The 26,653-nt window shown below is 43.9% G+C and overlaps 1 protein-coding gene across 1 annotated transcript in view; it reads right to left on the bottom strand.

The window, feature by feature from the left end:
- Nucleotides 1–26,653, bottom strand: part of POLN (DNA polymerase nu) — a 156,587-nt gene that overhangs the window by 115,344 nt on the left and 14,590 nt on the right. The window contains exons 2-6 of the mRNA XM_082727077.1: nt 24,856–24,999; nt 14,138–14,217; nt 11,373–11,873; nt 9,322–9,515; nt 3,963–4,075 (exon numbers count right to left, since the gene is read on the bottom strand). Coding sequence (XP_082583203.1) covers nt 3,963–4,075; nt 9,322–9,515; nt 11,373–11,873; nt 14,138–14,217; nt 24,856–24,994 — 1,027 coding nt within the window. The 5' untranslated portion in view covers nt 24,995–24,999. The remainder of the gene's footprint in view (nt 1–3,962; nt 4,076–9,321; nt 9,516–11,372; nt 11,874–14,137; nt 14,218–24,855; nt 25,000–26,653) is intronic.

Raw genomic sequence — 26,653 nt, 5'->3', positions numbered from 1 at the left:
CCGGCAGACTAGTTCACTCTGCTTGCCTTTTCAGAGCTCTAATGGTCCAAAATTAAGGCTCTGCTAACATTCTTGAAAAGTCCTGGGGAAGTTGTGATGGCACAGGAAGGGCCTGGGGGCTGGTTCCTGTCAACTCCTCTGCCTCACATACTCAAGCCCCCAGGACAAGACCCCTCACCGAGGAGAAAATGCCAGTAGTTGAAAGAAAAAGGCCAAAAAGACAGATTTAAAAAGAGCTAAGAAAATCTGAGAAAATGATAAAAGCAATGAAAAATAAATAAATCAGAACTACAAATATGTGGAAATGAGAGGGCTTAGAAAAATAAGAACTGAACAAAGAAATGAAAGGGTTCGGGAAATAAAACAAAAAAATTCATAAATAGAAACTGAAAAAAATAAAAGTAAAAGCTGAACTGGTAACACACTAAGGCAATTGATGTGATACAGATGATGGGGAAGAGGGATATAAAAAAAGAAATGAGAGGGGCACCTGGTGGCTCAGTGGGTTAAAGCCTCTGCCTTTGGCTCAGGTCATGATCCCACAAGTCCTGGGATCAAGCCCCACATCAGGCTGTCTGCTGAGAGAATGCTCATCTGCTTCCCCTCCTTCTCTCTCTGCCTGTCTCTGCCTGCTCGTGATCTCTGTCTATCATATTTAAATAAGAAAAAAAGAAATGAGATTGGAAATAGATTCTAGATAAAGTGATAAATAGGAAAGAGCACAGAGGTAGATTCAACATATGAAATGAGTTCAAACACCACAAAAGAGGTAAACAACCAGATATCATTTATCTCCTGACAGGAGGACCCACTACTACCTAGGGTCATGGTCAGGGTCAGGGTCATGACTCAGTTTTGCCCTCCCCAAAATCAGGCCTGAAATCTGATCAAGCCTCTCAATCCAACTGCCAATTTATAAGAAATAGAAGGGCAAGGGGCGCCTGGGTGGCTCAGTGGGTTAAAGCCTCTGCCTTTGGCTCGGGTCATGATCCCAGGGTCCTGGGATCGAGCCCCGCATCAGGCTCTCTGCTCAGCGGGGAGCCTGCTTCCTCCTCTCTCTCTGCCTGTTTCTCTGCCTACTTGTGATGTCTGTCTGTCAAATAAATAAATAAATAAATCTTAAAAAAAAAAAAAAAAGAAAGAAAGAAAAAGAAATAGAAGGGCAAGAAGAATGTGTTAAACAGCAAGAAGGAATATATTCTGAAAAATCCAATGCTGGGAAATCCTACTTGATAAACAAGCTGGTTCTATCCACAAGGACAAAGTAATTACAGGAAAATAAAACAGGGAGAGAGAATATAGATTTAAAAAAAAGAAACAGGGGCACCTGGGTGGCTCAGTGGGTTAAGCCTCTGCCTTCAGCTCAGGTCATTATCTCAGGGTCCTGGGATCAAGCCCCACATCAGGCTCTCTGCTCAGCAGGGAGTCTGCTTCTCCCCTTTCTCTCTGCCTGCCTCTCTGCCTACTTGTGATCTTTCTTTCTCTCTCTCTCTGTCAAATAAATAAATAAAATCTTAAAAGAAAAAAAAGATTCTTTCTCCCACAAAAAAAAAGAGAGAGAGAGAGAGAGAAACAAGAAGCATATCACACCTATCCCAGCTTCAGGGTAACCTAACCCTAACTCTTGTTTGGATCCCAAGTCACATAAACCATAAGAAAATAAAAACAAACACAAATGATATTTAAAGACAACGGGGGCAGAGCACACATTGACCAGATATATCTAGTAACACTGGAAGATTACCACTAATCTGGGGGAGATGATGACTGCATCATTTTAAAAATGAAACCCTCATGTTCCATCACATAATTGAAATATTTACAGAGGAATCATAAGAAGCTTGGAATCTGCTACAAACTAACCCAGGAGGCAGGGGTTTGGAATTGTGAGGAGATACAGAGGAAAGAAGACTGGACATAAGCTGGAAACTGTTGAAGCTGGATGATGGGTACCATGTTGCCTTCCAACACCACCTCTGGCACCCAGCGAGGGCATCTGACAGTTGGCACCCCTCTGACACTGGCTACCGTGAGTGCAGAACCTGCAGGCTGAGGACTCAGCCTCACAAGACTACCCCTGCTTCAGATGCCACTGACTATAAATTGGGGTTCCCATGACCTCCTGCTCAGGCTCGCAAAACTGTGGAAGCACCTGTACTAACTCATGACCCATGTATCATGAAGGACACAACTCCGGATCATCCAGATGGAAGAGACACACAGGGCAAGGTGGGAGGCAGGAGGCACAGAGCTCCCACCTGCCCAGCCCTCAGACATGCTCCCCAACCTGGGAGCCCTCCAGTTCCCCACTATCCCCTGTGCAGGGGTGGTTTATGGAGGCTCCACTGCCTGGATGCAATTGATGAGATCACTGGCCACTGCGATAGACCACCTCTCCATCCCTTCTCTGTCCCCGGGGGTGGGGGTGGGGAACTTGAAGTCCAAATGACTAAGCCTGGCATGGTCATTCTGTCCACTGCCCCATCCCAAAGCCGACTAGTGGTCCCCAGCTCCTATTCCTCTCATTAGCACACAAAAGACACTCTTAGCACTCTGGGAATTGCAAGGGCCTTAGAAACCATGTGCCAGGAAGCAGGGACAAAGACTAAATATACGTTTCTTATTCTATCACAGGTAATTCTGTACATGTTGGAAATTTTGTACAATCAAAACAATTTTTTTCCTTAACCCACTGAGCCACCCAGGCACCCCTGTTTCTTTTTTTAATCTATATATTCTCTCTCCTGTTTTTTCCCCCTATAAATAGATTATAAATTCCCTACGAATTAAACTGAAGTCTAGGGGCACCTGGGTGGCTCAGTCAGTTAAGCATCTGCCTACGGCTCAGTTTTCTGAGTTTTTGAAGAAAACTTTGTAAACAGTCTTCTACAGTTTGTCTCTTTTTCCCCTTTGCTTGTTTGTTTCTTCAATGCCACATAGGAGTGAATCATATGGTATATGTCTTCCTCTGACTGATTTCACTTAGCATGATACTCTCTAGCTCCATCCACATCATCGCACAAGACAAGAGTCCATTCTTTTTCATGGCTGAGTACTATTCCACTGTGTGTAGCTACACCACATCTTCTCCATGGACACTTGGGCTGCTTCTGTATCTTAGCTGTTGTAAATAATGATGCTATAAGCTTAGGGCCACATGAATTCCTTTGAATTAGTATTTTGTATTCCTTGCATAAATACCCAGTAGTGCAACTGCTGGGCTACAGGGTAGCTCTATTTTCAACTTTTTGAGGAAACTCCATGCTGTTTTCCACACTGTCTGCACCAGCTGACATTTCCACCAGTGCACAACGGTTCCTTTCTCCATATCCTCACCAACACCTGTTGTTTCCTGTGTTGTTGATTCCATCCGTTCTGACAGGTGTGAGGTGGTATCTCATTGTGGTTTTGATGATGAGTGATGTTGAGGATATTTTCATGTGCCTGGACTTTACTTATTTTTCTTTTCTTTTTAATTATTTATTCATCAGAGACAGAGCGCGCACACAAGCCAGGGGAGCAACAGGCAGAGGGAAAAGCAGGTTCTCTGCTGAGCAAGGAATCTGATTTGGGACTTGATCCCAAGACCCTGAGATCATGACCTGAGCTGAACGCAGACGCCCAACCGACTGAGCCACCCAGGTGCCCTTAGACTTTAATTTGTAGGGACTTTATAAGCTATTTATAGTAACAACACACCCCATCTGACCACTCTGCATAAGCCACTTCTTTCTTATTTTAAATTTTAAAAAGTAATATATATTTGCAAAAAAATCAAACAACCTAAAACACAGAGGGAAAGTGCCCCCTCACCCTTGGGGCACAAGGCTGCACAGCTGGGGCTTTGGAGCCACGTGGCCAGGCCCCCAGAGTTGTCCTGTCCCTGCCTCCCCGTGTCTCATTCTCAGGAGGAATCACTGCTGGAGAGTTCAATTTAAGAGATTATAAAAACTAAAACTTACCATGCTTCCAGCTGCCATCATTACCAAAACACTGCAGCACTGTTCGCACAAAGTCCTTGGCATTAAAACAAATAACAGGACATTTACATTTCAGGATTTGAAACAGAACTTTCCTGGAAGATGAAAAGAAATTCACTGATTCAGACAATTTAGAATTTCTGACCTTAGAGAAAAATAGTTTTGTTGCTCTACTGACAGGTATCACTTGCTAGTACTACCGTGTAGACATTCTTCTAAGATGCTCATGGAGGTTAAGTGGGATCCTGTGGGAAGGTGCTACTTCTCTGCACTTAGAGATGATGAAGCTGAGACAGGCCGCCCAGCTGTTCAGAGCCCATCCCTGTGGAAAGTCACATCTCGCATTCCTGACTGGAGCACACACTCTCTGGACCCCTGACAGGCTCCCCAGTATGGCTCTCTTGCCTGCTCTCCCAGCACACACTCCCAAAACTCTGCCCTCGGCTCCCACTGAATTGTCTTTCCTCTACCAGCACACAGTGCTACATCCTCTCACAGTATGGGGCCACACCACATGCTGCATTCTTGCCTGCAATTCTCCTCCTTTGATTTCTGCAAACTGCCCCTTTCGCACGCAGGGGGTTGCCCCTTCTCTGTTCCTTCTCTACTCCTGTTCATGTACCAGCCGCAGCCGGGACCACATCTGTACGTAATTTACCTTAAAAGTAGGCTTGCCCCATTGCACTGTGAGCTCCTCAGATATGGGATTTTTTTTTTATTTTATTTATTTATTTGACAAAGACAGAGATCGCAAGCAGGCAGAGAGGCAGGCAGAGAGAGAGAGCGAAGGAAGCAGGCTTCCCGCTGAGCAGAGAGCCCAATGCGGGGCTCGATGCCAGGACCCTGAGATCATGACCTGAGCTGAAGGCGGAGGCTCTAATCCATTGAGCCACCCAGGCGTCCCGGATATGGGATTCTTAAGAGTCATCATTTACAGCACTAACCATGACGACACCATGCAAAACACTTCAAAGGACTGCTAACACTGAAATCTTAGCACAACCCTGTTAGGCAGGCACTAGGTCCACTTTACAGACAAGGAAACTAAGGCTTAGAGTGGCTAAACAATTTTCACAGCAAGCCCCTATCTTGCTGCTGCCAGGACCTGCACTATAAATCTTCCTTTATAGGAACTCTGTATTTGTACATTAATGAGGGTCTTGCATGTGGCTGAGGGAGAACGAAAGCAGGAGCCCACTCAGCTCCGCACACAGAGCCAACAGAGGTTAAGAGATTAGATTCTGTTCTGCCTGCTGCACGGGCATTGGCATTTTCTTGTGTGGTTTCACGGGGGTTTCCCTGGAAGAGGAGGCCCAGCAGGTAGGGAGGGCAGAGGGTCTGGCTTTACAGACTTGGAAGGGTGCAGGGAGGAGAGAGGGGAGAGGGGCTGGAAGATTTCAGGTGCGAAGAGCTGCGCTTCCACACTGATGCCTTTGTTTGCTGCAGATGAGAAGTCCCTACTCAGGTCACCTAAGAACTGCGGAATCGCCCACTAGTAAGAGATGCAGGCTAGTGGGTTTCTATCTCAAGGTAAGACAAACAACAAGAAGAGCATCCTATAAGACAAAGTGGCTGAAACACACTGTGTTTTGTAACTCAGTTATGGAAGTCGATTGTGTCATGTTTGCAAGCAAAAAGGCAGCCAGAATATAAAAAAGTTAGACTTGAGTCTAAAAGAGGAAGCCTGATTGGAAAGCTCAAGACTGACTAATGGCTATTTCTCGAGTCTCAATTCCATCATCTATAAACTGGAACTAACAAGATCCAACATGTACAGTTAATGTGAAGACGAAGAGACTGCGGGTGTGTACTGCGGGTGTGTATGAAGACCTTGCATGGGTTTGCAATAAATGCTATTCGATACATTTTGTGTGAAAAAGTTATTTATGTGTGTTTCCATTTAAATGTGATTTATTTAAATTCATTTTAAATCTCCAACATACTATCATGGAATTGGGATTATTACTTCCAATTTTAAGGTATGTGAAGCCGTGTCTTCATATAATTGTCTTGGAACTTACAAAAGTTAAACCTTAATATTCATTAATCCAAAAATCCAACTGAATAAATATTTGTGAAGCACATGCTCGGTCACATTGTCCTTGGCTTGTAGAGACACAGGAATGAGCAAGACATAAAAATCCCTGGTGATGGGGGCAGCGTTTTGTACACATACACCTCAGGGGGGATGTGCACTGTGGGTGCGGGGTGGGGTGGGGGAGCATTGCTATGCACATTGAGCAGGGAAGGCCTATGGACCATGCTGTAACACCACAGGGAAGACTTGAGGGGTAAGGTGAACAAAAGTCCTCTTGAAGAGGGAAAGTTCTCTACAGAAAATTTTACCCAATACATGTGGAAGAAATGATAAACACAGAAAAAATCACCATCTTCTGGGAGTACTTAAAAAGCGATTTCAACGACCACTATGGGGACATTCACAACAGAAAGAGCATGCTGACACCACTCAGCCCACGGCTCCATCAGAACGTCACAGATGTGAGGACAACATGACTTCATCGCAAAAGGTAGCCAGATCGAGGGCAGGGCGTCCAGCCAAATGTGATGTTCAGGAAAATCCTAGATAAAATTTTTATCTGAAAAAATAGAGAAATTTTTTTTAGAGATGTATGCCTGTAGTTGTAAGAATGTTTCTTCCAACACTTGGGACATAATTATACTAAAAAATTGTTTATCTGGAATTGAAACTTAGCATCCTGCATTTTTATTTGCTAAATCTGACCATCCAGCTGTACCGCAGATGGGGCGTGAGGTGGGCAGCACCACCCAGGGAAGTGCCCTTGAGACAAGAGCTGGAGCAGGATAATGGGGCTTGCATGATGAAGATCTAGTCTCTAGACATATGGAGGAAAGGGAAACAAGGCAAGGAACCCCACAATCACAAAACAGGTAAGCCCAGGACACGGGGTCTCCTGCAAGATGGGGTCAGAGGTCGGAGACAAGAAATGGCACACGTGACCATGCTGGTCCTGATCCGAGTAGATCGAGTGTAGGAGGACATTTAAAAATTCAGGTAAGGGTGCCTGGGTGGCTCAGTGGGTTAAGCCGCTGCCTTCAGCTCAGGTCATGATCTCGGGGTCCTGGGATCGAGTCCCGCATCAGGCTCTCTGCTCAGCAGGGATCCTGCTTCCTCCTCTCTCTCTCTCTGCCTGCCTCTCTGCCTACTTGTAATCTCTGTCTGTAAAATAAATAAATAAAATATTTTTAAAAAATAAAATAAAAATAAAAATTAAAATTCAGGTAACCTGAAACGTGGATTGAGTATTAAATTTGCTAAGTCTGAGAACAGCATTGTGTCCAGGTGAAGAAGAGCCCAGGTGTTTTACAGCTGCCTCCTGAGCCCTGGGGGCTAAAACAACTGTCTGGGATTTTCCCTAATCCCTGTTCCCTACCCCTCTCCTCGAAAAGGGGCTGATGAAGGAAGCACAGAAAAACCTTTGGTAACTGTTTGGTCCAAATGGGTGTGTATACAGAGCTCATTACACTCCTTTCTGTAGACTCAAGTTTTCATAGTTCACTTTTTTGTGTTTTGTGGGGGTTTTTGATTCAGAGGAATGGGGCAGCACACCCTGTGGACCCCTGGAAGCAGGCTGCAAGGTTGGGGGAGAGTGGCACAAGGAAGTCCCTCTGGGAGAGCAAGGAGGCTGGGGTGCAGCGAGAGCAGGGGAAGAGGAGCTCCCAGGTCTGGGGAGGGGCCATGGGCAGACCTGCAGGCATCTTTGGGAGCTGTCGCAGGGCTCTGTGTAGGGAGTATGTGCCCTGACTTAGTGCGCAAACCCTCTCTGGGAGCCGGGTGGAAAACAGGCCAAGGGGCAGGTGGAGGCAGCAGGCCCTTGGGAAGCCCCTGCCTGGTTCAATGTCAGGGGGAGCAGGGGGGGCCTGCACCACATGGCAGCAGCAGAGGGCAAGGGCGGTCAGCTGCTAGCTGTGCTGTGAAGGCAGAGCCAGAGGGGTGCACTAAGAGCTTAGATGAAAATAAGAGAGAAGTTAAAGAAAATGCCAAGACTGTTGGCCTGAGCTCATGGAGAGCAAATGCTGACATTAACCTTGACCACAAAGGCTGTCAGAGGTGGGTTTCAGGAAGACAGGAGCTCTGTTTTGCATGTGTTGAGGACTGTCAGATGTCCAAGTAAAGAGCACTGAGTGGGATACATACATCCAAAGTTCAGGAAAGGCCATCCAAACATTAGGACTATTCCCACAGAGGTCTTCCACAGAACAGGCCTGCCTAATTGCTCTTTCAAAAGAGAACAGTGTAAAAATAGGCTGAATTGTGTCCTGTGATGCTAAGAACTCTAAGGGTTGGGCCAGCCATAGCACTGGCCCCTGGCACTCCTCACCAAGACAACATTGATGCCGCAACTGCCTACAACTCCCCCACGGCCCAGTGAGACTGTAGGAGGCCCACAGGGCCAGGCCCAGACCCCATCTTCTCACCCCAAGGCCCTGAGGCCCCGTGAACACCTCATCCGGACAGCAGTTTCGAGGATCTCCCACTAAGCAGCTAAGGGGCTGGGACTCAGAGGGCTGGGCAGGCCGGAAGTGGATGTCCCCACCCAAGACAGAAACCCCTTCAGGCTGACAACTCCTGCTAAGAGCTGTGAGGAGGGCAGAGGCTGGAATCCACAACAGGGCTTTTCAGGATCACAATGCGGCAGCTCAAACATCCTGCTCATTCTAAAATTGTCCCATTCTAGGGGCTCCTTGGTAGCTCAGTTGTTAAGTGGCTGCCTTCTGCTCAGGTCATGATCCCAGAGTCCTGGGATCGAGCCCCATGTTGGGCTCCCCGCTCCAAAGGAAGCCTACTTCTCCCTTTCCCCCTGCTTATGTTCCCTCTCTCAGTCAAATAAATAAATAAAATCTTTTAAAAAATTGTCCCATTCTAAAGGGGCAGATCCAAGTGAGCTATATCCTAACTATTTCCACAGGATGAAGCTTTGAAACTAACATGAAATTATGTGGTACTGAGGACAATTTACTTTCTAACACTGTAAGGCAGTGAGATAAGGAAAATCATTTGGGACTGTGGTCACAGCAGCAGATCTTCAGGCCCTGGGACCAACCTTTTCTTACTAACTTCTCATTGCGATGTTTCAAATCCAGGAGGGGCTCCCATGAAAGAACAGACCCTTTACTCCAGAAGCTCTCTGAGGGAAAGCAGGCCAGTGTGTGCAGAGCTTTCTGTCATTTAGATCCATTTTATTTTCACGTACCCACACAAAACTTCTAAATTTTAAATAATTCAAGCTTGGGAGGCTTTCAATTGAACCCAATGAAGCAGACATGTACGCAGGAAGTAAGGCAGTGGGAGATTTCTGACCTGGCAAACTGATTATATGCTTCTTGCTCTCGGCCCCCAGTGGAGGACTGCTCTGTTTCAAGGTAGATATACTGCTCATGGAGTGTGGAGCCTTCCCTCAGGACACTGTCAGAGGCTGAGACCTCCAGAAGACCACTGCTGTTTACATGGCTCTGTAGTAACACTGCAATTCCTTTAACAGAGGGAACCAGAGCCTGTGAATACAAATAGTTTCCAAATTAAACACAACGTATTTATTCGAGAAAGATATGTCTTACAATTAAACAGAGAGAAAAGGTCTGCAATTAAATTTGTAAATAAACAGCTCTCTTAATGACAGTCAAGGCCAAAAACCAAACCCATGATCTTACTCTTCAAATCTGGTCTCCTCCCTAGTCAACATCATAACAGAAGCCTTAGCCAGTGTAACACAATGGGAAAAGGAAATAAAAGGCATATAAATCAGAAATTAAGAACTATACCATCCCTATTTACACATGACACAAATGTCTGCATAAAAACCCAAAGGAATTAACAAAAAACTCCTGGAACCAATATGAGAGTTTAGCAAGGTTGCAAGAAACAAGATTAAAACATAACATCAATTGTATTTCTACACACTCTCAGTGAACATGTAAAACTGATCTTTTTCTAAAAAAACATATATTACCAGGGGGTGCCTGGGTAGCTTAGTCGGTTAAGCATCTGACTCTTGACTTCGGCTCAGGTAATGGTCTCAGTGAGCCCTGCATCATGCTCCATGCTGGGTCTGGAGCCTGTTTAAGATTCTTTCTTTTTTTTTCTCTCTCTCCCCTTCTGCTCCAACTCCCACACGTGTGCACACATGTGCTCTTTTCCCCTATTCTATTATAAATAAATAAATTTCAACACACAAGAGGCTGGTCTGTGCCCCTTACCTCACACCACACACAAAAATGAACTCAAAGCGAGCCACAGATTTTAATGGAAGAGTGAAAACCATAAATTCTTAAAAGAAAACAGAAGTAGGGGTGCCTCGGTGGCTCAGTGGGTTACAGCCTCTGCCTTCTGCTGGGGTCATGATCCCAGGATCCTGGGATCAAGCCCCACATCGGGCTCTCTGCTCGGCAGGGAGCCTGCTTCCTCCTCTCTCTGCTTGCCTCTCTGCCTAATTGTGATCTCTGTCTGTCAAATAAATAAATAAAATCTTGAAAAAAAAAAAAAGAAAACAGAAGTAAATCTTTAAGACCTGGGATAGGGAAAGCATTCTTAAATATAAAACAAAAGTGCAAGCAATAGAAAAAATTGGTAAGGGGCACCTGGGTGGCTCCATGGGTTAAAGCCTCTGCCATCGGCTCAGGTCATGATCCCAGGGTCCTGGGATCGAGCCCTGCATCGGGCTCTCTGCTCAGCAGGGAGCCTGCTTCCTCCTCTCTCTCTGCCTGCCTCTCTGCCTACTTGTGATCTCTGTCTGTCAAATAAATAAAATCTTAAAAAAAAAATTGGTAAATTGGAATTCATCAGATTTTTTAAATTTTGTGTTTCAAAACACATGAGTAAGAAATTGAAAAAAATAAGCCACAGATTTGGGGATCTACAAATCACAGACCTGACAAGGGACTCATATAAGAATATAGAAAGAAGGCTTACAGATCCAAAATAAGACACAAATAACCCAATTTAAAAATGGGCAAAAGATCTGAATAGACATTTCACCACAGAGCACATGAGAAGATGTTCAAGGTAATTAGTTATTAGGGTAACGCGATTTAAAACCACAGTGAAATAGCACTTCACACCCGCTAGAACAGCTAAAACCAGACAGACAAGGATTGGCAAGAAGGTGGAGAGCTTGGAACCTTGGCATGTTGCTGCTGGAATGCTTAAAAAGGCATCCCCACTCTGGAAGACATTTTGGCAGCTTCTTAAAAATCTGAATAGAACTATGCATTGCCAGTCACTCAGCCCTGGGCGGGAGGGGGGAGGGGGGGCTTCAAACCTTATTCATAGCTCTCTTATCAAATCAGACACTAAGAAAACGGGGTTCTTTTATGGTGCCAAAGAAATAACAAAACCCAACACTGCTCACTAACCTGCTCAGCTCTTAGCTGGGTTGAACCATCCTCATATATCAGCGTTATGACCATGGCCACTGCCTGTTTGAGCATCTCAACCAACTGGCTTTTCTCCAAATCATCCAAATACCTAATGTCACAAAAATGGTCTCCACATGCCCTTGCATTCCCACAGTGTAAGTGGGCTTCAACCTCATCAACACCTTCTTCCAATGCCACATGTTTACTTGTTTTCCCTGAAAAATGACATGTACTACATTTTCTTTTAAGATTCATAGGCATTTCTTTCTCTTCATTATTTTTATTTTCCTTTAGGAAATGCTTTCTTTTACACTCTGTTTTCTGTAGGACCAAAGCCTCTTGGTTACACTGTGGAATGAAACAACTGGGAGGAGCCAATGAGCTGATGTTCTTCTGCTTTTGGTCAGCTGATGGCTGACCTATGAGTCTGATACTGGAGGTGGGAAGACAGAGCTTGATGGACACACCTGATGCCTGGCTTGTAGAGGAATTCAGATTCTGTAGAAAAACATGAAATATTTCACTAGAATGTAGATTCTTAAGACAGATCTATAAACCAAACTAATTTTTGGTAAGCTTTGTCTAAGGTAAAGTGGGGACACAGCTTCACATTATCTGTGATCAAACTTTCGAAGGAAACAATATAGTAGCTTCTAGAGCAGTAATTTTTCTCAGCCCAGGTAGAAGTGCGTATCTGAACCAAGGGCTGGAGTAGACAGGAGTCCCAGAAGTCTCTAGCCATACCCGGAGTACGTAACGATAGGTGCCATGGATGGGAGGATGTTTCAGATGCGCCCAACACTCAAGAGGAGTGATTTACAACTTCCAGGTAAAGGCCACTTACAGAACAAATGAAATCACCACAACTATTTGATAATATGTTCCTCTGTTTACTAACATTTTTAAAACTATAGCTCAACAGCAATCCTCTTCCTGTCTTGATCTAGTACTCTGCAATATTCATTTATAAATTCACAAACCGAGGGTAAAAAAAAGAATCTCTACCCATCTCATTACTATATTCATTTAGAATAAAATGTATATTGGGACGCCTGGGTGGCTCAGTTGGTTAAGCAGCTGCCTTCGGCTCAGGTCATGATCCCAGCGTCCTGGGATCGAGTCCCACATCGGGCTCCTTGCTCCGCAGGGAGCCTGCTTCTCCCTCTGACTCTGCCTTCCACTCTGTCTGCCTGTGCTCACTTTCGCTCGCGCTCTCTCTCTGACAAATAAATAAAATCTTAAAAAAAAAAAAAAAAGAATAAAATGTATATTAAGAGCTTATTTTTCAGATTTGTGTTGTATTTGTTTTATTAATTGAATTTTAAAAATAATTTCAGAGGAAAATGTTTCAGTATTTGGCATATGGTCACAGAAAATTTAAGTTTATACTCCTGTTTTAATTACAGAGAAATATTACATGGTTTCAAGAAAAGACTTCCAAGCGTAAAGTTATATTATGTTAATAATTCTGCAGAAGAGGATACAAGAAAAGGAGTTTGAAGAGCAAAAAGGAAATACAAAAATCTAGATTGCTGAAGAATATCTTGCTCATGTTGTTTTTAAAGGGATGCTTGTGGGTATTAAGCTACCAGAGTACAGTATTTAGATTCTAGGGGTTTTATTTTAATGACAATGTAATCATTTTTAAATGTCAATACACCAGGAATTATATACTGTGAAACATTTCAAACTCGTTCTGAATATTTTAAATATCGACTTAAAAATGTCTGAATATTTTAAATATCGACTTAAAAATGTCATGAGGTGGGGCACCTGGGTGGCTCATTGTCAGGTGTCTGCCTTTGGCTCAGGTCATGATCCCAGGGTCCTGAGATGGAGCCCTGCACCAGGCTCCCTGCTCAGCTGGGAGTCTTTTCCTCCCTCTTCCTCTGCCTGCCCCTCCCCTTGCTTGTGCTCTCTCATAAAAATATATGTCATGAGGTATATGGGCTTTTCGAAATTCTTTTGTGAGAAAAGCAACAAAACATTGGTGAGCCGATGATGGGAGGACCACACCAGAGAAGCGCTGAGAGAAAAATCTCGCTGGCCTCTCCCCCAGCTTCAGGGCAAACCATGATCCTGTTAACCCCGCGGTGGATCCTGCCATCCCCACTTTACCACAGGGAGTTTCAGTCAGACTGAGCTAGGCAAGGCTTTGAACACAAGCAGTTTTGGCCCCAGAACCTATTCTCTTGGCCACTGTGTCTCCCATACAAGGTCTTTGGTGAGATGACCTCTTCTTTCCCCTCCCCTCAGGCCCACACTACACAGCTCACCCATGGAGAGTTGTGTCCATTTCCTTCTGAAACTTCTCTGCATTTCAGCTGTCCCACAGCCCCAGCTTTCTTCCTAACCTAAACATTTCTGCCAAGTCCCCTCCCACTCTCTAAAGATGGGACTCCTGATCATCCTGTAGATGTCAACTCAGGCAGAATTTTCACACTTCAGGAGGATTCCCAGACTACGCTCCCCCCTCCCACCCAGAAAAAAAGAGCACAAAAACTGGGTGAGTGGTCTCTCCTACCTACTGTCCTTGGGACTGACCCCAACCATGGCACCCAATGCATCCTGTGGGGTCATGGCACGTTTGTGTCTTTCCCTCCCCCATCCAGCAATTTCAACTGTGAGCTCCCAGAGAAGAACTCCATTCTTGATTTTCTGAAGCGTGGTAGCCACAGTGCCTAGCATACATTAGACACTTAATAAGCATGTGCTGAACGAGTGAAAGTTATTTAGAATTAATCATATTTGCAATGATTTACCCTTTTTTCCAGTGATTGATTCTCATTTTCAAGAAGTACTCTATACTCATTACAGGAACTGTTTACCACTTCTGCAGCTTCTAAAAACACAAAATGGAAACATGCATTAAAGAAACATTGAATCTAAGTCATATAATTAGCTAAACATTGAAAGTGGCCTCTACAACCATGTCACTTACTCATGATTTACTTACGTAAAACAGTGAAATAATATTCAGACCCAAAATGTATACTACCATTGCAATAAATATTTATGTAACATATCTTCAAATTATCTGGAGACAGAGCCACATAATCATGACACATTTATTAGAATTATTACTTGATATTTCCACTGAATACTGGAGTCTGAAAACCCAAGTTCAACATTTTTTGGAAACCTTGAAAGTATTAAAGGTTTGAGGAAATTCCTATAATGAATAATATTGCAATGGAACAATTAGAGGTTCGGTAAAGAATCATTAATACAAACCTCTCTTTTAAATTTTGTTTTAATATTAATAAGCCTGGGCTGAACAGTAAGTGATGGAACCACATTCAACCCCAGGCAACATGACTCAGGTGTTCGTGCTCTTAGCACTGTGATTTATGTTCTCTCTACAGCAACAATAACAACCAAGAAATGCAAACAGCGGGAATTTTTGCAGTAGAAAGAACATAGGATAAATTTAACAAAAAGGCATGAGGCACTCAATGATGAAAAGTTAAAATCTCATAAAGTGGCATAAAACTATATCTCTACAAATGAAAAGACATAGCATCCAAATGGGCACAAAATGTCCAATTCTTCCAAAAACAATTTTAATACAATTCCAATTAGAGACCCTATAGAGCTCTTTCAATTGAAAAAAATGTCAAAGTGCATATGAAATATTAAATATTTGAAAACAGACACGAAAGGTAAGTTAAAAACCAATAAAAGGCTCGCCTTGCTGGATTATCAGAACATACTCTTTAGCCCCTGCAATCAAATTCACGTTGTATTCAAATAGGAAGAGTCAAAAGATTTCTAGAACAGAACAGACAATGCAGAAACTGACCCAAGGCTCAGGTCATGATCAAAGCTACTACAGAACAAAGATGGCATCTCAATTCAGTAGAAAACAACAGATTAATAAATAGGGATAGCAGCACTGCTTCTGAAAGAGCAGAACACACTGGGAAAACCGTTTGGAAGAAACATGATAAAGGGATGATATCTGTGTTTTACAGAGAGTCCTTAAACACTGGCAAAAAAAAAAAAAAGACAATTTTAAAAAATTAGCAAAAGATAGGAAGAAGCAGTACACAAATTAGCAAATCCAAGAAACATGATATAATACTCAAACTCACTGGTGAACCAACCAGAAATGGACAGATGTAGTTTCAGGCATTGCTGGTAAAAATGTGAATAGCTAGGGGCACCTGAGTGGCTCAGTGGTTGAGGCCTTTGCCTTCAGCTCAGGTTATAATCCCAGGGTCCTGGGATCGAGCCCCACATTGGGTTCTCTGCTCAGTGAGGAGCCTGCTTCCTCCTCTCTCTCTGCCTGCCTATCTGCCTGCTTGTGATCTCTGTCAAAGAGATAGAATCTTGAAGAAAAAAAATGTGAATAGCTAGAATCTTCGTGGAAAGCAAACTGTCAACACCTATTGAAATTAAAAACATGCATCGTTCGTGATAATTTGCAAGAGGACTGCCCCAAAGAGGGCAAAGACGGGCTTCCAGGCTGCTACTAATGTTCTGTTTCTTGATTTGCGTGAAGGTTACAGGGGTGCTCGGTTTGTGAAATGTAGAGTTATAAACTCAGAATGTATGTGTTTTGTGTGTAGAGTGTGTGTGTGTGTGTGTGTGTAACCTCAATAAAAACAAAGGTATGAAGTATATAAATCATTTAACCAAACAACCTCACTATTGGCTGTTTCATAGAAACATATGCAACAGTAAATAGGTCTAAACCAAAACATCTATGGCAGTGTATTGGTTTACCGCAAAGGACTGAAAGCAAAGCAGATACCAATCGAGAGAAGGTGATGATTCAATTATGTAACATCTACACCATGAAGCACACAACCACTGAAAAGAATGACTTAGAGCTTTATTGGCTGCCTTGTAGATGCAGAATCTGTGAAAATATCTCATTTTTGCAACCCGTGACTGAATCTCCCCATTTTTGTATGTATGTTATACACACCCAGTGGCACAGGCCTGGTCCCCAGGAGGCAGACTCTGAAGTGGTTTGCATTTGGAAAGGTTATTGGGGGAGTGCTCTCAGGATCAACGTGTACAAGAGCATGACAGGAGGACCAGGCGTCATTTCAGAGGCCTGCTTGCGACCTGGGTGGCCTGTAGAGTTATTCCCCAGTGGGTCAAGGGGGCGGGACTTTATAAGCCAGCACCAAGCAGTCATTGTGTCGATTGCCCCTGGGAAAGGAATGTGCAGCCAAGACAGCCACCCAGAGAGGCTGTGTTGTGAGCAGACAGACAGGCAGACACTCCCAGCCGGTGGGGTGACGAATAGCTTAGTCCTAGTGCAGGAGCCTGGGCATCCACAGGGCTCACTGCTGTCCTCTGCTGTACCGCACCACTCCCAGCCACTTGCTGCAGATACATTTCTGAAAGCAGCTCCTTCAGGATTCTGGTGGGCCTCTGACTGGGGGAAACTTTTAAAGGGAAGGTTAATGGGATGACCTGCATTCCCTGGTCACAGCAGCGAGTCTCAAAGCTATAAAGGAGATTCGTGTCCCTGCTCTAATGCACATTCTAGAATCCCCTCAACCCAGCTTAGCTCCTCTGCTGGTCTAGGTGGCTTACCTGACCGATGGGAGTTACCCAAACCTCTCATCCCTGAGAGGTGTAAGCTCCTGGCCACCATGGTCACTGCACTGGCCATGAGATTTGGACAGAGGACAGAGGTGACCAAGTGCATGCTCTCCTGCACCATCATGTAACAGCAACCCTGACTTCTGATAACCAGGACGCATCCCAAGCAAGGTGCAGACCACACGCCCTGCCTACGTCTCTTGGCCTAAGACTATTAAAAAGACAAGGCAGCTGCTGCAGCTTCAATTTAAATGGTATTCTTCCTGTATCCCCGGGGGGACTTCCCCTCTGACAGTAAAGTCTCATTCTGCAGAACCCAGAGGTATTGGGGGAGAGACAGATTTACTGACTGGAGCCCTGGAAGTGATAAGCCGGACCACTCTCACATTGCCCTTTTGATTTGTATAGGCCCCTTAATTACACATACTGGGGACACCACCCTCTGGAGGGAACTCCTCCACGCTGCACCTGCTACAGGTTCCTCCGTTGGGGTGGTGTTCCTGGGTGTGTAGCTGAGGGAACCCTTGGGTCCCATAGTCACGTGCCCACTGCAGCTCCTTTGCTGTATAGTGGGTGCCCAAGTCCAATGCAATGCTTGTGGGACTGTTAGTCGATCAAAGGCTCTGGGCCTTGGATCACAGGGCTGAGGCCCTGCAAACGGGAAAGGGAAAGCCATGCCTGGAATGGGTCAATGCACCCTTAGGGGGATAAGAGGTTCAGTGTCATCAACTTGCCACCAAGTGACTGTTTCCTCAAAGGATGCTATTACTATGGTGTTTGGTCTGTTGTTGGAAGGTTGGACACTCAGCAGAGGCAGTAACTAGATCAGCCCTGGTGAGTGCAAGCGCAATCGTTGGGTCCAGGCGAGGCCTCCACCCCACCTATGGCCACTTGAGAGCCCCAGGTGCTTGTACTGGGACAGTAGGTGACAGACTAGTGCATGAAATGCAAGTCATTCCTATGTTTATTCCTTCAACCCTCTATCTCGGGGAGCTGCTCTGTCTGCTTTACTGTGTATAGTTCTTTACTCCTTGGTAGCTAATCCCCTTACTAGCTAACATGCTGTACCTTTCCCTGTTCAAATTACCCTATGGTTTGTTTCACCTGACTGGCGCATGTCTCATGGGCTTCAACAGGCCCAATTGGCCCTTCTTGGCTAGGCTGCTGACTTATGGTCAGGAGAGGCAGCAAAAATTCCTCCTTCTACAACAAGCATCCCGTACGGTCTTCAGCAATGGCGGGAAAATGAGACACTGCCTTAACAGAGGAGTAGACACTTCTGCATGCCCCAGAGGCATCTGGGATTCAGGATTTGAACATGCCGATCCACATGTTCCCATGACAGATCTCAGGGTCTGGTCCCTCTTCCTGATCAAGGCCCTGACCTTGAGGTAGCACACCTGCCTAGGCTGAGAAGCCAACCTTCTCTAGAGCTCTCCAAGTATCAGGACTAAGCACTGGTCTGTGGCTGAGTGGTCTCTTTGTAGACTACTAGGGAAGCCCCCTGATTACCACATTTAGCCTTTAACCGCTAATCACTCCCGGGAACCACACTGAGCTTCGCCCACAGGAAGTTGATGGGGGGATGGAAGGACTGAGTGAAGGGGATGCTCCCATACAGTATCATTGCAAGAAGACGTCAGTCAACCCCACTGCAGGCGGAAAGGGGTCTGGATGGCACAGCACAGCCACATATGCAAGCTAGAATTAGTCACAGAAAGAAATGGACAAAAACATAAAAGGGAAAAACTAAGTTTATAGCTTGGGTTAGTAACAAGGGGAGAGTTCAACAAACACAGCATTAAGTCTGAACTAAGAAAACAACGTGCAGATGAACCCTTTCACTACTTACCTGTGTGTATAAGCATTTAAAGAAAATATTTTTTACATGTGGGATTATTTTCGTTTTGTTTAAAGAATTTCCTAACTACTACAAAAAAACAAAACAAAACAAAAAAACCCTCCCAAAGTATCGAGAAAAATATTTACAACATATATAAAAGAAGTCTCTCAAGGGGCCCCCGGGTGGCTCAGTTGGTTAAGCATCTGCTTTCGGCTCAGGTCGTGATCCTGGGGTCCTGGGATCGAGTCCTAGATCAGGCTCCCTGCTCAGCAGGGAGACTGCCTCTCCCTCTGCTGCTCTTACTGCTTATGCTTTCTTTCCATCAAATAAATAAAATCTTAAAAAAAAAAAAAAGTCCTTCAATATGTGTTGTGTGTAGAAAGCTCTTACACATCCATGAGAGGAATCCACAGGTGAGTCCAGCTGTGGCAGCATTCAAGGAGAGAACAGCTCAGCCCGCCTCATAGCTGGAAGCACACCAGCAGTTAGAGGGCCACCCAAACAAGCCGTCCATCTCACAGTGTGCTCACTGGAGCTGCAGGCGAACGCAGTGCAGTTCACATTAAAAAGGCATGCTGGTGGCAGTGTTCTGAACAACAGGCCTGGGTGACTCAGTCAGCAGGGCACCCAACTCTTGATTTAGGCTCAGGTCATGTTCTCGGGGTCCTGAGATGGAGCTCCACATTCAGTCCAACACTCAGCAGGGGATGGGAGGGTCTGCTTCCTCTCCCTCTGCCCTTCCCCTCACCCATGCTTTCTCTCTCAAGCATTTTGAGTTTTTTTAAAAGAGTTGAGAGTAGGAACAGGGTGGGCGGGGAGAGGGAGAAGCAGGCTCCCCACTGAGCCAGCAGCCCAACATGGCACTCTATTCCAAGACCTTGAGATCATGACCTGAGCCAAAGGCACACACTTATCTGAGCCACCCAGGTACCCCACAAAAAGTATTTTGAGCAGGACCTTGTAAAATGCTGCTCTCACCACTGAACTGAATTAAAGAGAAAGAAAAGTATTAAGTAGAGGATGATACTGGAAAATGTCATGTTTGGAGGTTGCAGCCAAATCTGAGTAGGGTATAAAGTAAGAGAGGGAGGTGGTGGGGCAGAAGACTGGGAAAAAAAAAAAAAACAAGACTGAACAGGGCAAGCAGGGATCTCTCTGAGTACATGGGATGTTTCTGTAGGTGAATCTGCAGAGGGCAGGGACAAGAGCTGAGCTAGTTCTAGCAAAGGCATGAGGGCAAGACAAGGGGCAATAAATGAAGGCAAACAGCAATGAGGAAGCCACTGCCAAAATCCGAGTGAGAAGGAAGGCAGGCTTGTACGAGGGCAGTAGGGATTGACATCCAACACCTGGAGGGGCTTGCCAAGTGACTGGACCTAAGGATTTTATGTTTATTTCATAGAAATAAAATAATACATGTTTATCCATTATACTCTTGACTATAATGAACATAATCGAGACAGATCTGCTTAGTCATTTAATTTTATGTTATCTGTCCTTGAAATCGCAAGGATTTCTATTGGATGGTGGGATAAAGACACCCTTCACATTAATAAACTGGATTTTCTTTTCTTTTTTTTTTTTTTTTTAAAGATTTTATTTATTCATTTGACACAGAGAGATCACAAGTAGGCAGAGAGGCAGGCAGAGAGAGAGAGGAGGAAGCAGGCTCCCTGCGGAGCAGAGAACCCGATGCGGGACTCGATCCCAGGACCCTGAGATCATGACCTGAGCCGAAGGCAGCAGCTTAACCCACTGAGCCACCCAGGCGCCCAATAAACTGGATTTTCATGAATATTTTCCGTTGGGGTCTCAAACTGTATTACTTTGTAATGTCTGTAAAAATATACACACACACGGGGCGCCTGGGTGGCTCAGTGGATTAAGCCGCTGCTTTCGGCACAGGTCATGATCTCAGGGTCCTGGGACCGAGCCCCGCATCTGCCTCAGCATCCCTGCTGAGCAGAGAGCCTGCTTCCCCCTCTCTCTCTGCCTGACTCTGGCTACTTGTGATCTGTCAAATAAATAAATAAAATCTTAAAAAAAAATACACACATACATATATGTACATATTATAAACACATATATATAAATACACACACACACATATATATGTATTTTTCTTTTACTGGAAAACAAAATTCACATCTAAGCTATTAAAATAAAAAACAATTGTACCAGAAAATGTTATTTGATTTCTATAGCTACTCAGACAAATCAGAGACATCTTCTAATAACACGTGATGACTCCTCCATATAGCGCTGGACATGGCCACGGGTCAGCTGGTAACCCTGGGCCGCCCTGCAAACTCCTCCCTCATAATTACCAAAAGCTTTCAACAGCATTACTGACCCATCAAATGACAACAAAAATTTAAGTGAAATAAACTCACTTTTTAAAAAAAATTATTTATTTGACAGAGAGAGAGAAAGAGAGATCACAAGTAGGCAGAGAGGAAGGCAGAGAGAGAGAGAGAGGAGGAAGCAGGCTCCCTGCTGAGCAGAGAGCCCGATGCGGGACTCGATCCCAGGACCCTGAGATCATGACCTGAGCTGAAGGCAGCGGCTTAACTCACTGAGCCACCCAGGCGCCCTGAACTCACTTTTCAATGTAGTTTTAAAGGTGCATGGATTGAAGTACAAAGCTAAGCCACAGTCACAAAAGACCCAACAAGACAACGGCTGGAAGAACAAAGTTTATTTCTCTTTCATGTTCTGAGGGGAGTATTCTCAGCTGGCTGGACATGCTTCATGCAGCCTCTCCAGGACTGGGGTGCTCCCGACACGTCGTGCAATCCTCCAGGACACAGCTTCAAGTGCAGAGTTCAAAAGGAGGGTTCCTACTGGCGGGCAAGATAGAGTCCTGCCCTGGACACGACACACACCACCTGAGCACGCATCCCACTAACAGGCACGTGGGTCACACCCGATGGCAAGGAGACAGAGCATGTAGTCTGAAGGGCAGGACAAACGCTGGCATGGAGTACAAGTAATCTCTGCCCCAGAAGTACTCTGGAGCAACACAAAATGCCCGTGGTCAGGAAGTGGGAAAGACAGCCACAGGTCAGGATGATGCCTACCTTGAGCAGAGAGGGAGTTCTCACAGAGAAAGAAACTTCGAGATTCTGGATGCAAGGACATGGAAGTCCTCTTTATCTTCATTCGTTAAACTAGTTTAAGTTTTTGAATATTTTGTGTTTTCACAGCAGAGAACAGGTAAGTATGTATGTATTCATAAAAGATTTTATTTATTTGACAGAGAAACAGCGAGAGAGGGAACACAAGCTGAGGGAGAGGGAGAAGCAGGCTTCCCGCCGAGCAGGGAGCCCACATGGGGTCAGATCCCAGGACCCAGGGATCATGACCCGAGTTGAAAGCAGACTGAGCTTTCAACCTAAATGACTTAAATGACTGAGCCACCCAGGTGCCCCATAGCAGAGGGGTTTTAAATAAAGATCACTCTGGGATACCTGGGTGGCTCAGTCGGGCGGCTGCCTTCAGCTTGGGTTGTGGTCCCACCGTCCTAGGATAGAGTCCCGAGTCAGGCTCTTTGCTCGGCAGGGAGCCTACTTCTCCCTCTGCCTCTCCCTGCCAGTCTGCCTGCCTCTCTCTCTGACAAATAAATAATGAAATCTTTAAAAAAAAAAAAAAAGAAAAGAAAAAAAAAAGATCAATCTTGCAGCAAGAAGACATACACAGTCCAACCCTTATTGGGTGTGCATCTTGACATTCCTCAGCCCAGCACATAAGACACATAAACCCTGAAGTGACATATAACACTAATGTTTGGTTTTACTTGTTTGTAATAACAAGTATCTGTAGTTACTCTCACTGATTCAGGAGTTCGATTTTTATATTTATTTAGTACAAAATGGGCTTTAGAAATGAAATGCGGATTTACAGTATTCTCCTTTTAAGAGGTAAGGGTCGGGGTGCCTGGGTGGCTCAGTGGGCTGAGCATCTGCCTTCAGCTCAGGTCATGGTCCCCGAAGCCCTGGAACCAAGCCCATCATGTTGGGCTCCCTGCTTAGTGGGGAGCCTGTTCCTCCAGCTCCTCCCTGCTCCTGCTCGCGCTCGCGCGCGCGCGCTCTCTCTCTCTCTCTCTCTCTCTCTCTCTCTCTCTCGCTATCTCTGTCACTATCTCTGTCTTTCAAATAAAGTTAAATTAAATTTAAAAAGAGATAAGGGTGTGACACAATTACAGCTCAGTGTGTGACTAGAGTCCAGGAAGCAACTAAATCTCAGGTCCAGCATCATGCATCAACAATCTACCAGCAACCCAACTTAACTAAATCCACATTAAGTAAGAACTAAAACTGGTGAGAAGTCTGTAGCAGACGGATTCCAGGGTGGTCCCACAACCCCTGCCTCCTAGTACTCACACCCTTGAGTGCAGGTGGGATTTCTGGCTTACTCATCACACACACAGTACAGCACCTGTGACAGAAGTTCACAATCACATTGCAGAAGACTGTGATGTAGTCTCACCAGAGAAAAAGTAAGCTGCTATCAGTAAAGCTGAGCCTCAGGGGAACCACGTGGAAAGGAATGGAGGGTGGGTTACTAAAGTGAAGAGCTGGGGAGAACCGAGGCTCTCAGCCCAGGAGCCTACAAGGAACTGAATCTGCCAACAACCTTGTGAACTGGAAGCAAATGCCTCCCATTTGGGCTTCAGATAAGATCTGAGCTTTTGCAGGTATGTCCGCATTCTGGCCCAGCAGAGGATGGAGCCAAGTTATGCCCAGGCTCCTGACCCACAAAAACTGGGAGATAACAAATATGCCTTCTTTTATGTCACTAAGTTTGTAGTAACAGCGTTGTTCAGCAACAGACAATACAGAATCTTTGTGAAATGTATGCGATTTTTCCAAATCCAGTAACACTTAAAAGAAAAAATAGTATCTTTTCCCCATTACCTCTCAATAAATTTGTGAAAACTACAATTTTATAGGGTATTTGAAGAGCATCACAAGAGAGTTCACAAGATGGGCTAATGGCCCTAAATCTTTCTCAAGTGAGACTCACACTGAAGCTACCAGAGGCATTTCATTATTGCTATCACTATTTTTTTATTCCTATCAGTTTTTAAAGGAAAGTACATTTCCACCTCTGTCAAGTGCACACTGCTATTTTACAAAAGTATACAGAATAAAGGAAAAAACTCTTCGATGTTTAAATATTTATCTTCTTTGCTACCCACACCCCCATCCCCCAAAACATTATCAACTGCTAGGTATGTGGTCCATATCCAAAACTTCCTAGCAGTTCATTTACCAATGACTTTCTATTTTGAGGCTCATGAACAACAGATGCCTGAATACGAACAGATCGCAAAGTTTGGTGCTACTATATCTTAATCAAGAAACTACACTTACATAGCTTTTGCACTTATTTGTCAACGCTCTCAATGACTTTGTCACAGTCACTCAATTATATCTCACATATAACTTACTACGCAGAAAAGAAATGACAAATTATTGGCCCAGACTTAAATATTAAGACACAAGCAACAACAAACTGCTTTGCAAGTAAAACAAAGAACTGGTGTTCCAAAAGTCTCAGTGACACTTGTGCGCCCACGCCACTGCTATGTGACACCATAAACACACACACCTGAGAGCTCATAGCTCTCGGGCAGTGTAAGAGAGACACACAGTCAAACCCCCTTCTCCCATCCGCCACACACAGCAAGGAAGTACTACGTCCATGTGCATCAATGACCCAAGAGCCTAGGGCCGAAGCAAGGGACACTGTGAAAGAGCCTACCTCTTCTGAGGATACTGAAACAGTTGACTTGGATTCTCAGGAAATGTCTGACAGGAATGTCTGGGATAAGGAAGACAGTGTTTCCATTTTAAAGCAGTAAGGGCCGAGAGAATGTGCACTCTAGTGAGATGCTCAGTCATAACAGAATGAGAATAAACCAAGACCCAGGCTCCACTTGTCTGTAGCAAAAACCTCCCTACACAATAGAAGGTTCCTGAGAACAATTCTGCTGTTTCCTTTTCAAATCTTAAGAAACAATTAACATTCAAGGTAACAAAAGATAGAAAGATGATTAGAAAAATTACTCACTCTTTTCATTCTCTCTCCAATTCTGAGACTCCACTAAATCACCTGAATGCATAGCAGACATGATCTTCTGTGCAACACTGGAGAGTGGTATCTCACAGAGATCAAAGCCTACAAATGCCTTATAATTTTCCATTTTCATAAATCCTAAACATAAGATAAACATCCACATATTAATTTTGAGACTTCAAAGTAAGCAGCACATTACAGCCAGAGGCACTCATACAAATTACTCTAATAATGACCACAGAAAATAGGTAGCAGTTGCCTCCATAATCAATGATACAAAAGTAAGAATGCAGCAAGACAGAAGCTCACCTGGAATATCCTGGTAAACAGGGAACAAAGAATACATTTTCTAGTCAAACAATTTTGAAGCAAGCAACCTATTCATGTTACTTCCTGAGTTCTGAAACCAATGGCTATTATGATCTTCAAATATACAAATCTAATTACAGAAAAATTATTTTAATTTTTAATCAAATTTAATTAAATAAAAATATTTAATGGACTTGGGTAATTTATCTGATAGACACACAACCTGACATCATCTTGTGCATACTACTCAGCTCTACTGGCCCCTGGGCTGAGCCAGTAAAGGTCTGGAAGAGACAGTACAAATCATCAAGTAGCTGGTCATACATCTATCCTATCTGGCACAAACCTGAACAGAATTTGCTGTTTCATGAGCCAGGAAACCAGGTGACATATTTTTCCACATTACTGGAGAAAAGAAAAAATTGAAATAAATTCTCTATTCCACTGTAGAATAGGAAAAAAATTTAAAAAGGAACAAGTCGCCCATGAGGAGCTAATACCAAAATCTTAGACAAAATGTTATAAATTTTTCATGCATATTTAGACTTAATAAATATAAATTTTTAAATAATGTAAAAATACTATAATTGGCAAGATATTTTTGTTCAAGATTATAAAAATTATCAAGACTTATCTGTCACCTAAGTATACCCATATTCTGATGGGTATAATTAAAGAATTCCACAAATACCACCTAAAATGCATAGCTTTTAGACTGGCATTCCATATTAAAAAGGCAATATATTCTAGAGCAGGAATATTCTTTTTTTTTTTTTTTTTTTTTTTTAGGAATATTCTTGAAGGTAATACTCTAGCTTCTTGTTCCAATATAAATCTTATATTGTATGTATCACAGGCCACATATACATCAAGTACTCAAGAAGCATTTGATATTATAATGGATATATAAGCTACTTCAAATGATTTCATACTACTCAAAATAATTTCTAATTGTCCAAATAATATATTTGTATCCCAACTAAACAATCTAAGACTTAAGTATTTTCACTCCAGAGAAACTGATTAAAGTAGCATTATTCATCTTCCAAGAAACCACTTGTATGGTATTTTCAAAATGTGTAAGTCACATGGAACTCCAAGTACTATTAAGATCTGTCCTGTAGAAATTCTGAGCCCCCAGGACCCAGCTACTAAAATGAACAATGGTCAAAGGACACCTGACATTCTTTGGGGCACAAACAGGAGCAGAGAGTCTCAAAGTCTACAGCAGGGAATTACAGGAATTACAATTTCAGCGGCTAAGTTTTACTTTATAACCAAATACGAGGGGACTTGGCTATTCCATATATTAAGGTCCATAGGTTTAACAATGCTGATTCTAAGTTCTACAAAGGTTTAAAATATTTAACAGTAGAAAATTTCTATTTCTAAAAAAATAATAAAGGAGAGAGAGAACTATTTCTATTAAGAAATATTTACATTATATAATAATATTCTTTCCCTGTAAGTAGAAAGTTACCAG

This window comes from Mustela nivalis, assembly GCF_964662115.1.
Source record: "Mustela nivalis genome assembly, chromosome: 4".
In the NCBI taxonomy this organism is placed as follows: domain Eukaryota; kingdom Metazoa; phylum Chordata; class Mammalia; order Carnivora; family Mustelidae; genus Mustela; species Mustela nivalis.
The sequence above is the reverse complement of the archived record's forward strand: the minus strand, read 5'-3'. Positions and strand labels throughout refer to the sequence as shown.